This window comes from Lipotes vexillifer, unplaced genomic scaffold (genome assembly GCF_000442215.2).
Source record: "Lipotes vexillifer unplaced genomic scaffold, Lipotes_vexillifer_v1.1 scaffold1003, whole genome shotgun sequence".
Taxonomy (NCBI): domain Eukaryota; kingdom Metazoa; phylum Chordata; class Mammalia; order Artiodactyla; family Lipotidae; genus Lipotes; species Lipotes vexillifer.
Window position 1 is genome coordinate 2,153,790 of NW_006798890.1, and position 16,585 is coordinate 2,170,374.

The 16,585-nt window shown below is 37.8% G+C and overlaps 1 protein-coding gene across 3 annotated transcripts in view; it reads left to right on the forward strand.

The window, feature by feature from the left end:
- The window catches only part of NDC1 (NDC1 transmembrane nucleoporin), a 51,347-nt gene that overhangs the window by 18,398 nt on the left and 16,364 nt on the right, over positions 1-16,585 (forward strand). For all 3 annotated transcript variants that reach the window (XM_007471164.1, XM_007471166.1, XM_007471165.1), the window contains 9 exons: positions 1,277-1,328; positions 3,083-3,218; positions 4,276-4,368; positions 5,906-5,987; positions 8,791-8,949; positions 11,116-11,361; positions 11,451-11,566; positions 14,229-14,279; positions 16,027-16,090. In XM_007471164.1, coding sequence (XP_007471226.1) covers positions 1,277-1,328; positions 3,083-3,218; positions 4,276-4,368; positions 5,906-5,987; positions 8,791-8,949; positions 11,116-11,361; positions 11,451-11,566; positions 14,229-14,279; positions 16,027-16,090 — 999 coding nt within the window. The remainder of the gene's footprint in view (positions 1-1,276; positions 1,329-3,082; positions 3,219-4,275; positions 4,369-5,905; positions 5,988-8,790; positions 8,950-11,115; positions 11,362-11,450; positions 11,567-14,228; positions 14,280-16,026; positions 16,091-16,585) is intronic.

Here is a 16,585-nt window from a genome sequence, read left to right on the forward strand (position 1 = left end):
ACTAGTGCCTGTGTTTTGGTGTATGAGGCTAGATCTTGTCTCTCTAGTGGGCAGGTCCACGTCTGGTGGTGTGTTTTGGGGTGTCTGTGGACTTATTATGATTTTAGGCAGCCTCTCTGCTAGTGGGTGGGGTTGTGTTCCTGTTTTGCTATATGGTTGGCATAGGTTGTCCAGCACTGTAGCTTGCTGGTCGTTGAGTGAAGCTGGGTGCTGGTGTTGAGATGGAGATCTCTGGGAGATTTTCGCCGTTTGATATTATGTGGGGCTGGGAGGTCTCTTCTTGACGAGTGTTCTGAAGTTGGCTCTCCCACCTCAGAGGCAGAGTCCTGACTCCTGGCTGGAGCAGCAAGAGCCTTTCATCCACTCGGCTTTTGGGAGGTCTGAGGTCTTCTGCCAGCGTTCAGTAGGTGTTCTGTAGGAGTTGTTCCACATGTAGATGTATTTCTGGTGTATTTGTGGGGAGGAAGGTGATCTCCGCGTCTTACTCCTCCGCCATCTTTCCACCGCCCCCCCTCCCCTATTGTTGTATCAATACATTTGGGCTGACGTAGCAACTGTGTCAACATATCCATGTCAACTATTTCTTCTATAATTCCAGTTATGTTTCATTCAGATTTCCCCTATTGTTGTATCAATACATTTGGGCTGACGTAGCAACTGTGTCAACATATCCATGTCAACTATTTCTTCTATAATTCCAGTTATGTTTCATTCAGATTTCATTTCCAGTGTTACCACTTTTCATTTCTTTGTTGCACTTTGGTCTTTTTGGCCAGTTTCCTCTTTCAGTTTTTCATTTTGGTAAAATGTCATGGAGATTTATCATGCTAGATAAGGAGGCAACACAACTACATGCTTTGCTGTCTGTGCCAGAACTGAATAACAGACGTGAGTGACTAATCACTAACAGACTTTGAAAGAAAGGATGTCCATCTGTTATCTATATACTGATTTGTGTACTACTGAAAAGCTAGAATTGCTATATTCAGTTATGCACAGCTAAGGCCACAGTAACTGAAATTTGAATTGTGTTGTTGCAGGCTGGTGTTATTAAACCACAGTAACTGAAATATATACATGTTGGACGTGTGCAAAGCAAGGACTGCCTGTATTTAGAAATTACTCTCTTTTTTTGCCCATTCCTAATCAAAGTCTAGCATTTTGACTGAGGTCTTGGTGTCTACTTGGTCATCTCATCCACCTCGTATTCCAAAGCATGATTAAGATTTGTTTCATTAACTTTTTATGATTATAGCATGGTGTTTTTTCATTTCAGGCCACATTCCCAAAGCTTGGATTAGCACTGCTATGGACCTTCAGTTAGATGAGTAAGTGATCCTGAAAAGTCTAATTTTAATGCTTTTAATTCTCTCCATCCTTTTAGATGTTTGCTACTTTCCAGATGTTTTATTTAGATTTAGCCTTTAAATTTTTTTAAAAATTGCATTCATTTTTGAATACACATAGTTTACATAATTTAAAATTCCAATGGTATATAAAAGGGTATATGGTGAATCTGTTGGCCCATCTCTAGTCACCCAGTTCCTTTTCCCAAAAATAAGCAATGATAATTCCTTTTTTGTTAGATACAGCTTTTATATAAGTGGATTTCTTGAGTTGCATGGACATGCAACTTTTGTTTTTCTCCTCAATCTTTCTTTGCTGTGTTGTGGAAGATGAGCACCATACTATGGTTTTACTCTAATTTTACCTGTGAGGAAACCAGATTTGAGTCAGGTCACGTGACCAGTTGAAGGTCATAAGTAGCAATGGAGTGACAGCATCGGGGTTTATTGTTCTAGTTATTCCCTATGCACTTTGCACATAGGCAAAGCTTTAATCTTTATTTAGCGAATAAATGTAAACTTCTCTATTAGTATTTGTTCTTTTAATTATTGGTTATTCCACTGTGATATTTTTGTATGATCTTAACTACTATCACTTTTGAGGAGTGGGAATATCGACATTAATGGATGTTTGAGGTATTATGGTTTCTCCAGTGTAGATTTCAAAAAATTCCTAACTTTTAAAAGTTGCTAGGTAAAATTTAGTTTTGTCTTCTGCTTAATCACTATATATGAAACCAAACGTGTGGGTCATTTATTATGTTAGCCCAGGTTTTATACTTGGTCAAATGGAAAGAGAAAAATAATAATGATATTGATAGAAATTTAATATAATACTTTTCTCCTCCTTTCACCTAAAAAATGTTTTGTTTGTATGGCAGTGCCTGATATTCTGGACTTAATGTATGCCAGGCCCTCAGTGATGCTTATTTAAAAGCAGAAAAAAAACTTTATCATCCCCACCGCCACCCCAACCCCAAGGAATGTCAAGTACTACGCTGGGCACTCCTAACATAAACTGTTTTAAATCTCATAAAAGCCCTAAGAGGTAGAATGAAGAGATTATGCCACCATATGGATGAGGAAACTGAGGGTAGGTTAGGTCAAGTGATTAACAAAATCACAACATTTACAAATAGCAGAGTCAGAGGTTCTAGTCCTGTTTTCACAATTGCTAAGTATGATTGTAGGATTATAATGACTTTGCAAATTGAGCTATTCAAGGTTTTGGTAACATTGCCTGCATTCCCTTTATTTAGCTTTCTAACAGAGTTTCTTAACTTATTTTAAAAGTAAAGTTTGTTATTTTTAGATAGTACTTTATGTTCTTAACTACTATGAAACTGTTTATACATATACAGATAGAGCTGAAATCTGGTCCAGGAGAGGTGCTAGTCATGCTGAATGGTTTTTAAGTATCAAACTACAAAACAACAATAATAAAATTTTACCCAGTCTCTAGGGGAGACTTCTTCCATCATAGAAAGTGACAGTGAAGATTTGGAATGCAAGAAACTAAGAGCTAGTTTAGGTCTGCTCTTCCCTTAAGGCTCCCTTGTGTACTTTATAAGAAGGTATTAGTGAAAGAACTGTACAGGGTACAAAAGGAGAGGAATCTATCACCATTATTATTTAGAAATAGGATTTGTTTGTTTCTCAGTGTAGGGCCTCATGTCTCTTAAATGCTTAGACTGTATTTTTCCTACAGGATTAAATAGTAATTTCTGCTTTCACAGGCAGTTTCATAGGCCTCTTGACACTGTGAGTGGCCTCTTGAATCTCTCATTACTCTACCATGTCTGGCTCTGTGGTGTCTTTGTCCTGATGACTTGGTACATCTCGTGGATCCTCTTCAAAATCTATGCCACAGAGGTTAGTATTGAGTTTTTTGTCAGTACTTTTCTGTTTTGGAGTGCAGAGGTTTATTTTTAGTAGAGCACTGATTAGCATGTTGTTGTGCCCAAAGCCATTTTGAGAAGTTGGGTTTTGGTTTTTCTTCTGAGATTTCATAAGGCATATATCTTTTATAACCATCATTTATTTGTATTTTTTTCTGAGGAACAGTGTTAGTGTTCTTAATGTTTGAAAACTAAACTGAATGAACTGTTAGTGGTACTTACTATGTTTTATCTATAGTGTAATTCTCTTCTGAAAGTTTCCATTTCTCTACTGAGCATATACTAGATCGGCCTGAATTTTTAATTAATTTTACATGCTATTGATATAGATACTGTTGATCAGTATTAAAATATTTAAATATAAGGAAGGCAATAAAATACTTGTTCTTTTTTAATTTTTTTAATTTTTTATTTATTTTTGCGGTACGCGGACCTCTCACTGTTGTGGCCTCTCCCGTTGCGGAGCACAGGCTCCGAACGCACAGGCTCAGCGCCATGGCTCATGGGCCCAGCCGCTCCGCGGCATGTGGGATCTTCCCGGACCGGGGCACGAACCTGTGTCCCCTGCATTGGCAGGCGGACTCTCAACCACTGCGCCACCAGGGAAGCCCAAAATACTTGTTCTTTGAAGGAACTTTTTAAAATTTATATTGAAGAAATGATTTTAAATGAGTAGGAATTGCATTGTCTTCATCATCCAAATGTTTGTCTTAGAAAATGAGTGTTTCTGTTTTATTTTACCATCTCTGTAGGTTTGTACCCTCCAGTGACTTCAGAGAATTTTTTCTTAAATTTGTTTCTATTATTGGAAGCCAGAGATCTAGTAAAATTGGGAAAGTAACATGTTAGAAGGTAGTGTATTTGGGTATATGTAATTTTAATGCAATCTGTTTTTGCAAGGAACACTAAAGATGTTAGTTTGGTTGTATTGTCTCCTTTATAATAAATATCAAATAGTGCTAATTTACTGAATGTAATTAAGTCATGAAAATAATCATTCCATAGTCTTTATATTTGATTATATTTGATAGGCTCATCTGTTCCCTGTTCAACCACCATTTTCAGAAGAGTCAGATGAATGCCTCCCAAAAGTTTTAAACAGCAATCCTCCCCTCATCATAAAGGTAGCGGAACTATGCATTTTGTGTCTTTACACAGTCATCTCTAACTTATCTTATGGAATAGACTTAATATTTGCATAATTAAGTATTTCGATATATTTTTTGAGGGCCTAGAATATTCTAATACTGTAAAAAGTATTGTAAAAATCACCTACATGCTACATTAAATGCTGTTTACTTTTTCATTTTTCATTCCAGGTGACTAAGATTCAAGTATATATTGCAATGTATGTGTATAAGCTAGACTAATTCCATATTTAGGAGAGATATAAAAATATTTCAAGCATGAAATATAATGATATACAGCCATATACATTAGCTTTTCACAAATTCTTCATGGTAGCAAAACAAAACACTGATTTTTTTTTTTTAATCATTGGTTTAAGGTATATTTTCACTTATATAGAATTGTTGGCTGTTATGATCAAAGGAAGTACTTGATAGTGTGTACATATTCAGTGAACTCTCTTAAAATTTGAATAATGATAATAATCCTAAAACAAATTTTAATCAAAAGAGTCTAAAGAAGTTGCAGTAAGTTTATAAATCAACCTAAGTGAGAATAAATTGTTTTGATTTAAGTTTCATTTTGAAATTTTAAAAGTAGAACTACAATATATATGACCTTGTTAAGAGGTCATAGTACTTAAAAAAGAATTAAAATAGAACCTAGAGTTTGGATTACACTCTAGAAAAGTTGTAAACTAATAAGAAAATTACCCACTAAGGTTCTGATTACCTTTAAATATCAATTATGACTAATTTATTAGATAAACAAAAATATCAGTTACTCATTTGGTTATTTAAAAGATCTTTATTTACTGGGCAGATGTTAGTCACTGCTAGTTGCTTAGGGTGTAATGATGAATAAGACAAAGCACAGCCTAATGGAAAAGGCAGATACACAAAATAATGAAAATTTACTGTGGTAAGTGCAGTGGGAACCACTTACTCTGCCTGGGACCAAAGCAGGAAACCTTCGCAGAAGGGATGGTGTCTTGAATGATGAGTGAAGTGGTTTGCCAGGGAACAAAATGAAGATTTTGAGTAAAAAAGTACAGCGTATGTTGTGTCTCTACTGTGTGCCTGGGCACTGCTTTTGGACGTGGCAGCGAGCAAGACGTTGTCCCTGCCTCACAGTTTAGTGGGTGGAACCCGGTGAGACAAGTAAGCAGGCAGTTACAGTAAATTATGGTAAGTACCACGGTTGAGAGCTGTGTGAATATATGTTTTTGCTGGGGAGGCCAGGGAAGTTCCAGGAGGAAGTGGTGTTTTAAGTTTCCCACTATAAGGTGGGAAGGAACACAGAGAGTTCCATAGTTCCTAGGTAGCTGGAGGCCACAGTGACTAGGGTAGCCTACAGAGGGTAGAGGCAAGAAGGTTCTGGAAGTCTAGAAAGGAAGGTTATGGTTCTGAAAAGTATTTCCTTCATGAAAAATTTCAACTGATTTCCCCTTAGATATGTAGTATTGAGCTGCATTCATAAATAAGATTTTATATAGAGGTTAAATTAAATAGTGTGTATTTTTTTCCCTTTCAGTATTTGGCCTTGCAGGACCTGATGTTGCTTTCTCAATATTCTCCTTCACGAAGACAAGAAGTTTTTAGCCTTAGCCAGCCAGGTATTGCTAAAAATAATAGACCTAATAGGAACTGAGTATGTGTGTGCAGAAAGTGTTCCACTTAAAGTTTTTGGTGAGCTCGATATATTTATTAAAATATCACACATCATTAAATATCACATATTTAATAATACTTCCATTAAATGAAGTATTGATTTAAACATTATACAACTGTTTGCATTGCTGTGGTTAGAAATTATATTTCCAGGAAAAGTATTTTTAAATTTTTATATTATTTCCTTCTGTCCTCTCATTCCCTTCACCTGAAGAAATTATGAGGTAGGTTGACAGTTTTAGAGCAGAAAAGTACAGTTTAAGAATCCCAGAAGTTTTAATGCTATAAGGGGTCTTAAAAATCAGATGATTTAATCCTTATGGAGGACCTAAGTCTCAGAGAGATTAAAATGGCTTAATAAAGTTAATGTCAGAGTTGGAATAAGAAATTCTGTCATTTGACTCTTAAGTGCAGAGCTCCCCCTTCCTGCCATGCAACTTTGCCTTCCTTTTTAGAAAAAGAAATGAAAAGAAACTGTCAATAGACTTGATGGTGATAGGCCCAAGGACACTGTTGGCAACTCTGAAACACTTCTTCATTGTTACTTGCCGAGCTCCTCCAGACTGCAGCTGGGCCAGTAGTGCTCTGCCTTGTTCCTAGAGGGAAAGCCTTCCAGCCCAGCACCAGTGGGGACAGAACCTGGGTAGCTTTACATCTCTGTAATAAGCACTTCATTATTTTGCCAAACTCGCCAATTCCCACATTATAAAATAAACCTATAGTTACATGTTACATGGAAATAAAATCCAGTTATATAAAAATATAGATGATTGGAGCCACTCTCCTTTTGGTAGTATGAAAAATCCAGTGCTGATGTGGTGGAAAATTAACTGTAGCAATACTTTTCTAGCAGACTGAGGTTTACTTAAGAATTCTCTATACACTAAATGTTTTCACAAGATATTCAAGTAAACCGTACCAGGGTGGCATGTTCTCTGCCAGAGAACATATTAAAATGTAACTGATCATAGAAATAGTGATGAGGTTTGTGGTTACCAGAGGCAAGGGGTGGGGGCGGGGGAACTAGATGAGGGCAGTCAAAAGGTACAAACTCCCAGTTATAAGATAAGTAAGTACTAAGGATGTAATGTACAACATGATAAATATAATTAACACTGCTGTGTGTTATATATGAAAATTGTTAAGAGAGTAAATCCTAAGGGTTCTCATCACAGGGAAAATTTTTTTTTTCTATTTCTTTAATTTTGTATCTATAAGAGTTGATGGATGTTCACCAAACTTACTGTGATAACCATTTCATGATGTATGTAAGTCAAATCATTATGCTGTATACCTTAAACCTAATACAGTGCTGTATGTCAATTATATCTGAAAACTGGAAGAAAAAAAATGTAACTGGACCATTACATAGTTCCTTACTGGTCCTGCGATACAGCGGTAAAAAACGTCCTGAGGGGCTTTCCTGGTGGCTCAGTGGTTAAGAACCTGCCTGCCAATCCAGGGGACACAGGTTCGAGCCCTGGTCCGGGAAGATCCCACATGCCATGGACAGCTAAGCCCGTGCACCATGACTACTGAGCCGGCACTCTAGAACCCGCGAGCCACAACTACTCAAGCTGCGTGCCTAGAGCCCATGCTCAGCAGCAAGAGAAGCCACTGCAATGAGAAGCCCGCGCACCTCAACGAAGAGTAGCCCCCGCTCACCGCAACTAGAGAAAGCCCATGTGCAGCAACAAAGACCCAATGCAGCCAAAAATAAAGAAATAAAGAAATTTAAAAAAATAATTTAGGGAAAAAAAAATGTCCTGGGGCCTATTGATGGAGTATTTTGTTTGTTTTCAGGTTAAGTGGTATTCCTCTTAAGTTGTAAACCCCGCAACTAAGCCCATGTGCAGCAACAAAGACCCAATGCAGCCAAAAATAAAGAAATAAAGAAATTTAAAAAAATAATTTAGGGAAAAAAAAATGTCCTGGGGCCTATTGATGGAGTATTTTGTTTGTTTTCAGGTTAAGTGGTATTCCTCTTAAGTTGTAAATGGGAAGAAAGATTTAAGGAGGGACTTAAGTGAAGAGAGAATGATTGTTTAATGCCCAGGATGGAGAAACCAGTTTTCAGTGGACTCCTCTGCTATTCTCAATGCACAGTTGATTTTTGCATGACAGCTACTGGAGATAAAGGTTTTAGAAAATCAAAAGATAATGAGAAGGGAATTTTTAAGAGTGTGGATCACAGTAGCTTAAGTTAAAAATAAGATAGCAGATACATAAACACTCAGTATAAAGTATGATCACTGTCAAATAATGTGTCACTTCTATAGATGTAATAGCAAATAAGGGCTCTTTTGCAAATGAAAATGTAAGGAAGCACAGTGGGTGAGCCACAGCAATTTAGAGGTCACTGGGGGCCATGGGGTGCCTCTCATTAGACATGTTCATTGTCTTAAGTCTTCAGTCTGTTCAGTACTGCTAGTGAAGTAACCTGCGTCTTTTTCACTCAAACTGTGCAAGAGTGTTTGGCTTTATTTTAGCAACCATTTTGATAGTGTTTTTTTTTAATGGTAAAATAGCAAATTTTTGCTTGTAGACTTTTAGGAAAGTTATTTCATCCAAATATTTATTGAACTCCTGCTATGTATTAGATGGCATGAGTATAAATGGTAGCTTGACTGAGAAAAGTGGGCCCTGATGCGAAGTGTAATATAGCATTTTTTGTTGATTTTTCTCCTCATTTTGAGAGGAGACTATAAAATTATCTACATTTTAAAAGCTGGTATTTGGACCTCCTAGGTGGACATCCCCACAGTTGGACAGCCATTTCAAGAGAGTGTTTGAATCTTTTAAATGATATGACTCAGAAACTTGTACTCTCTCAAGAAGCTGCTGCTACAAATGGGAGAGTGATGTCTTCATCCTACCCAGTGGAACCTAAGAAATTGAATTCTCCAGGTAACTCCTAATACTACTAAGAGAGGGGAAAGCACTTACATTTTATTTCCTAAGGAAGGTAACAGTAGTTAATGTAAGGATATGTATATAAGTGTGAAGTATATATTTTTAGGGAAAATTGATCCAATATATGGGATATTGTACTGAATCAAGAAAAAGGCCTGGGTACTATTGTAGATTGAAAAAATTAAGTCCAGTGTGGTGGTGGTGGTGGTAAAAAGGCTAACAAAATGTTGATCATCAAATAGAGGACTTCAGCTTACTCTAGTAGAGAGCCAGGTGAATCTTTACAGGTAATACTGGATGCTGCTGTGATTGCAGTATCCCAGAGGTAAAAAGGTCCTGGGCAGTGCCCAGAGAGGAGCAACTGCAATGACTCAGTGATTTGGGGATGGGGGCATCACATTCATTGTTTTAAGATAGCTTGATATAATGTTTGAAAGATGAAAGTTGAGAGGAAAAAGTACAGGTGGAGGAACCTATGCTATTTCACAAAACACCTTAAGTAGACAATACCTGGGAATGTAAGACTGATAAAAAGACTTAATGTTCCAGTGCCTTTTGGAGCCAGGCATTTAATGAAAATGGGCAGAACTGGCTGGGTGAGGACTGTGGTAAACTTGAGAGCACAGTCTTCATCTGAAATGGGAAGCTGCATGTTAGCTTCAGTCTATTGTTCCCATATGGGAATTTGGACCCAGTATCTGGACTTCTGGGCTTTTTTTTTCTTTTAAAGAGAAGCCTGAAGAAGTTTTAGAGAAAATCTACCACTTTTAAACATTGGCACCTAATCTTGATATTTAAAAAATCACTATATGGGCCAAAGCAAACACATCTCTGTCTTTGACTTCATTACTCTGCTGGGGTCATAGACTAAGAACAAAGAGATTACAAAAGAAAAGTGATTTAGATAAGTTCATGAATGTCAGATTTTAGAAGATTCTAGAGTGTTTAAGATGTTCTTAGCATTCAGATTAGCATTTATTTATTCAACAAGCATTTACTGAATGCCTACCCTGTACCAAGCACTGTGCTAGAAGCCGAAGAGTTGAAGATGAAAAAACATTCTTGGAACTGACCTTTTCGTGGGAGGCACACAAATAATGACAAGACAGTGTAACTGCTGGAAGTCTGTCAAAAAGGAGTCTGAATGGGTAGGATGATGTTTGATAATGAAAGGAGGAGTTTAAATTTTATCCTTTAGATGTGGCACTGTTAGAGAACTTTGAGTAGCTGCAGTTACATCAAATTAGCATGTTAGATCATTGTAATTCTGAGTTGGGGGAGATCCTGGGCCAGACCAAATATGGATTATTCATTATTTTAAATTGTTGTCATATCCCATTACTCAGTCAAAATTTGCCTCTAATTTTGAGGAATAACTGCAAAACTTAAAAATCCCAATCTTAATTTGTAAATTGATTCTCCGAATATTTGTTATTGCCATTAACCCTTAAAGAGTTATGTCATGAAAATTTGGTACTTTAAATGTTTGATGTCTTACGCCAGTTTTATTAAAAAGATAGAATACTAGTATAATTTATTTGTCTTTGTGCCTTGTACTGGAGTGGCAGAAAGATGTTCTTCTATTTTTGTACAAGAGACTCTATAAATTGGTACAGTTATGAGATAATTTTTGAAGAAGCTGTTTATAGATCAGATTTGTAGGCAGATTAGTCTCTGGTGTGACTTCTATTAACTTGAAAGAACTCTGGGGAAAATGGGATAAGGTTAGCACTCTGTACATTTTCACACTGTAGATTTGATTCAGCCAAGTAATAGTTACAATAAGATCATGCAGTAACCCTGGGCATATTCTAATGCAATAAGGTTGTTGCCATTTGAAAAAAAAGTATAAGTTGATAGGTTCACTCAAAGCAGCTTAGAGTTAGAAAAATTGACCTTGAAGATGAAAATACCTGTTTAGAGAAAAAAAATGGGGGCTGTACCAACCTGACAGAAAAAGATGTATAAAGCTCCTTGAGTGGTCACCAAGTTGCAGTAGTAAAATATGGATGTTGAGAATGTCAACCTAAATGGAAACAATCTACTGAGCCTTGGTTAAATGAGTTAAACAAAGAATTGAGATGTGTAAAATTTGAGAACCTCCACAGTGGCCTGCTTTGATCAGGTTGCCTCTTCAGCACTGGATCTGTTCTTTTACAGAAGAAACTACTTTTCAAACCCCCAAATCTAGCCAGATGCCTCGGCCTTCAGTGCCATCATTAATTAAGACATCGCTGTTCTCCTCAAAATTGTCTACACCTGATGTTGCAAGTCCCTTGGCGACTCCATTTGGCTCTAGTGTAGTGAATCGGATGGCTGGGATTTTTGATGTAAACACGTGCTATGCATCACCTCAAAGTCCTCGGCTTACAAGAAGAGGGCCAAGATTATGGACTTCGGCTTCTGGTGAGGACTATTTATTTTCTAAAATTTGAAACGTCATAGTTGCAGAGAATCAGGCTAAGTTTTCACCTTCTTGGGTTTTTTTTTTGTAGGTCAGCAAATGACTGAGTATTCTAATCCTTCTCCATCTACCTCTGTTAGTGCTGAGGGTAAGACAGTGAGACAGCCAAATGTGATTTATTCATGGATTCAGAATAAACGTGAACAGGTAGGATGATACGGGTATAGGATTTATAGTTACATGTAACATTGAGAGAATCAAGGATCTCACTTAAGTAAGCCATTAGGAATAAATAGGACTGTGGGGATGCTTAATGTAATGTAATTGACCAATATAAAATTGCCAGTATTTGACTGGTTTTGAGTTATAGAAATTGCAATTTCATTTGGTTTAACCTAATACAGTGCCTTTGATCTGTGAATTCTTTCATTTAAGAGATATTTATTGAGCTCTTCATATATATAGGGTGTGGTTTTAGGTATTGGGAAAACAGCAAACAAAAGTCCCTGACCGACCATATGTTTACATTCTAGTGAGGGGAAAGAGGTGAGCAAGCAAGTGTATTATATTTCTTTGAATATAAAAAATACAGTTTATGCTTGAATAACTGGGGTTTGAACTGTGTGTCCACTTATATGTGGATTTTTTTTCAGTAGTAAATACTACAATACTACTCGATTGCAGTTGGTTGAATCCACTGATGTGGAACTGTGGATACAGAGGACGGACTGTAAGTTATAGGTGGATTTTCAACTGCAAGAGGGTCAGGGTCCCTAACAACCGAGTCAGGGTCAACTATACTATTAATTGTAAGACTTACTTTATGTACCATTAAGAAAAAAAAGTTGCCAGTTAAACCGTGACATGCTGTTGACTATAAGATGCATCCTGATATGTCATGTGCAAAATATGAAAATTATATGTCTTAAAAGGGAAGAAATTTGATGTCTTACGTGCTTTGTAGAAAAATAGAGCAGGTAAAGGAGACCGGTACCTAGGGGAAGAGAGTACTATTTTATATGGGGTGATCAGGGGACATTTCATTGATAGGGTGACTCTTGATCAGAGAGGCCTGAAGGGAGGGCAGGGAACAGCAAAATGCAAAGGCCCTCAGGTGGGAGTAGGATTGGCTTGCGTGAGGAACGGTATGGACACTAGTGTGTCCAGAGCAGAGTGAGGGGAGAGTGGTAGGTGGGTGGTGAAATAAGACAGGTAGCAGGCACCCAGAGCTCGTCAGGCCCATTAGCCGTTGTGAAGACTGACATTTTCTCTGAATGTGATGGATAGCCACTGCATGGTTTTACCCACAAGAATGACATGATGTAACTTTACATTTTGAAAAGTGCTGCTATGTTGAGACTAGATCCTCAGAGGGCAGGAGTGGAAGCAGAGGGATAGTAGTAAAGCTGTTAAAGTAATCTAGGGGGAGATGATGGTATCTGTGACCAGAGTGGTTGTGGTGGAGACTAAAATGTGATCAAGGTCTGGATATATTTTGAAGGTAGATGTAATAGGACTTGCTTATGGTTTGGTTGTGGTGTGAAAGAGTCAGTGTTGATTCTAAAGTTTTTGGCCTGAGGATCTGAAATAATGTAGTTGCAGTTTATTGAGTTGCAATTTACTGATGATTCTGGAAGAAGAGATTTGATAGAGGTAAGGTAGGGAAGTCATGAGTTTGATTTTAGACATGTCAATTTTGAGATACTTACTAGACAACCAAGTGAAAATACTGAATAAGATATTAGACATACATCTGGAGTCTAGGGGGAAGTCCAGGTTAGAAATGAAATTTTGGAAGTCATCAGAATATAAAAGCCATGAGACTCCGTGAAAATTCTTGGGGAATATAGATATAGAAGAAGAGAGATGCAAGAACTGGGACCCTCTAATGACAAGGTCTGGGAGATGAGAAGGAATAGCAAAGGAGCACCGTTGAGGTGAGAAAGAACCAAGAAGAGGGTGTTTCAGACAGAAGTGAGTGTCAGAGATGATGCTGATAGGTAGCATGAGACTCAAACTAAGAATGAACTGTTGCGCTAGAAATGTGGAGGTCATTGAGTACTTGACAGGAGCTACTGGGTGGAGTAGAGGGGATGAACACCTGATTGGTGTGGGTTCAGGAGAGACTGGGAGAGGAATTGGAAACCACAAGAAAAGCTAGATCTTTCAAGGAGTTTTGCTATAAGGGGAACAGAGAAATGGGGTAGTAGCTGGGAGGAGTTGAGGGGTCAAAGAAGGGTTTTATTTTTTTAGGATGGGAGAAATAATATCATGTTCATTGATAGAATGATCAATTAATAGGGCAGAACTGAAGGCATTTTACAAAACTTCAGGATCCCATATGGCTGTATATGCCATAAGTACTGCTATGTCATGAATTTACCATCAAGTCAGTTGGGGTATGTAGCTTTTAGCTTAATATTAAGAACATTGTTTTCCCTGTAAATGTCAACTAGTAGAAAATCACTTCATGTCTTAATATCTTTTTTTTTGGTAGGGGAAACATGCTCTTTTTTGGTATTAAGAGGTAACGGGTAAGATAGTTGTAGAGAATTGAGAAAGAATATGGTCTTAGAAAATATCACCAGAACCACTTAGAGTTCCTTTTTTATTATGACAGGGCTTAAATTTGAGGGCTAGACATGTGTACATGGGAATGCAATTTAGGTTAGATGGCCTATCTTGGGTATCCAGTTTGTAGTACAGAGGTATTTATTTACGTGGTTTACCTTAAATACTGTTCTTTCTTTGTAAGATGTGAAGTGTTTCATTTAAGTTAGTGTCAGGAAGAACCTGGAAATGTGTAATATTATATTTGAGTAGAATTGTAAAATGTGCATGTGTTAATTCTTCCCTTTTTCCAACTCAGATTAAGAATTTCTTATCAAAACGGGTGCTGATAATGTATTTTTTCAGTAAGGTAAGAATATGTAGTTATAGCATTGGGAATGGGGGGAGAGGAAACAAAATAAGAATGAAGTAGCAGGTAGGATTTGACTTCTAAATATTTAGCTTGATCCTAGCAAGCCAAACAGCTTTGCATCATTCTTCACTAAACCTCCCTTTTAACAGTAGCTGCCCTAGACACACATCTCACCTTAGTGGCTTCCTGAGGCTTGGCTCTAGTTGGCGTTCTCAGTTTCTTGGCTGCAGGCAGCTTTGTGCTGATATGCAGCCCCTTGCCTTAAAATGAGTAAATCCATGGTGATGCTTCATGGCTCATTGTCCTGCTAACATCTTTATGGCCAATTTGGTGTTCAGAAGAGAGATGACTGGGTTAGATTGCAGATGTTAAACTTGGGTTGGATAAAAGTTGTAATTCAGACCACAAACTAAATGACTTTCCAACTTGTCTGTCAGCTGCCCCAGCTGCTGTAGGGGAGTAAATCTCAATGGTAGAAGCTAAAAATTCATTCCTGTTTTCACTGCTACAGCTGTTGTGTGTCAGTTAATCCTTTGATGAGGAAAACCTTGCCCGTTTGTAGGGGAAAGAATTTTTGTTTTAATTATTTTAATCTAGCTTCTCTCTTTCTCCAGATATTGTAGTATTAACTAATAGTGCACTCAGTTAATGCCTTCAAGTGAAACTCTGCATTGGCGTACATTCCTCATTTTTATTCTTTGGGAGTCATACTCTGGTGGGGAGAGAGAACTCAGTAACTCTGATAGAATGTAGATACACATAGCAAAGAATCCTTTCAAGTTCTTGAAACTTTTTTCACTGTGGTGGCAGGGAGGATCCGTCCAACTAGCAATAAGGCTATCCATTAGAGCCCTGGTTAAACTCTCAGACCCCTGAGGAAGGTGTCTCGTCTTCCACCAAGAGGAAGAGGAGTTGTCTGAAGTTTTACTTCAGAGCTTTGTTTCAGAAGGGTGGGAAGAAAACTTACCCTTTTGTCTTCTGTATGCCGTGCTCTTTTCACTTAAGTTCCCTCATTTAATCTAACAGCATTCCTGTGAGTTGTCTTTTTGTCCTCATTTTACAGATAAGGAAACCTGAGGTTCAGAGGGGTCAAGTAGCTAGCCTAAGGGCACATAGCCAGTAAGTGGCAGAGCAGAGGCTGAACAAGATAAGATCTCCTTTTTCCTTGGAAGTGAAGGGCTGCTTTTGATTCTAATTTTGCAAGTGGATCTATTGTATGATAAGGAGTTGTAGACACTGCTACTTAATCTTGGGACATGTAACATGCTATTGTACTTAGTAGGCTTCATTGGGTGCATTAAGAAATCCACCATTTACACGGGCCAATTATTGCTCCACACCACAATACCTTGCTGTGCAGTGGGATTGAGGGCAGACAATTTAAGAGAGGTAATATGTATTTAGGCAATTCTTTTGTTTAAAAAAAAGAGCGTTCTTAACTCTTCTCTTAAGTGATCTCTATGCTAATCCCCTGAGGTGGGTTGAGTTGAATATATTTATTATTTATTCAACTCTTATTGTAAATGAGAAACTGAGGCCCCTCGAGATTTAGAGACTTGGCAAGGGTCACACAATGAGTTGGTAGCAGAATGCTTTATTGCAGTTAAATCATACTGTGTAAGAATTTCAGGTTTTAATTCTTCAGAGGCAGCTGTGAAATATTTATTGTTATAGTCTACATAATTGATTAGATGAAATTATCATTTCAGGGGAACTTACTTAAATGTCTTTATTGTATTTGTAGCACCCAGAGGCCTCCATTCAGGCTGTTTTTTCAGATGCCCAAATGCATATTTGGGCATTAGAAGGTAAGCAATCTCAGTGAACTGCAACTATGATTTATTTATTAGTTAAATATTGAAGTATAATCCGTGAAAGATCAGTTCTGGACTTTGATCTCAGTCTTTGAATATTCAGATACATTGTTATTTCTTTGTTTTATATAGATCATTTTTCTTAGATATTTAGGTGTATTTTAATTTAGGCAGAAATTTTCCTTGTATATAAGTGGATAAACTGAGCCTGGGGTTCTTGCCTCTCTTTCTCTATTTCAAAAAAACTGCAATTAATAGATTGTTTTTTTTTTTTTTTTTTTTTTTTTTTTTGCGGTATGCGGGCCTCTCACTGCTGTGGCCTCTCCCGCTGCGGAGCACAGGCTCCGGACGCGCAGACTCAGCGGCCATGGCTCACGGGCCCAGCCTTTCCGCGGCATGTGGGATCTTCCCAGACCGGGGCACGAACCCGCATCCCCTGCATCGGCAGGCGGACTCTCAACCACTGCGCCACCAGGGAAGCCCAATAGA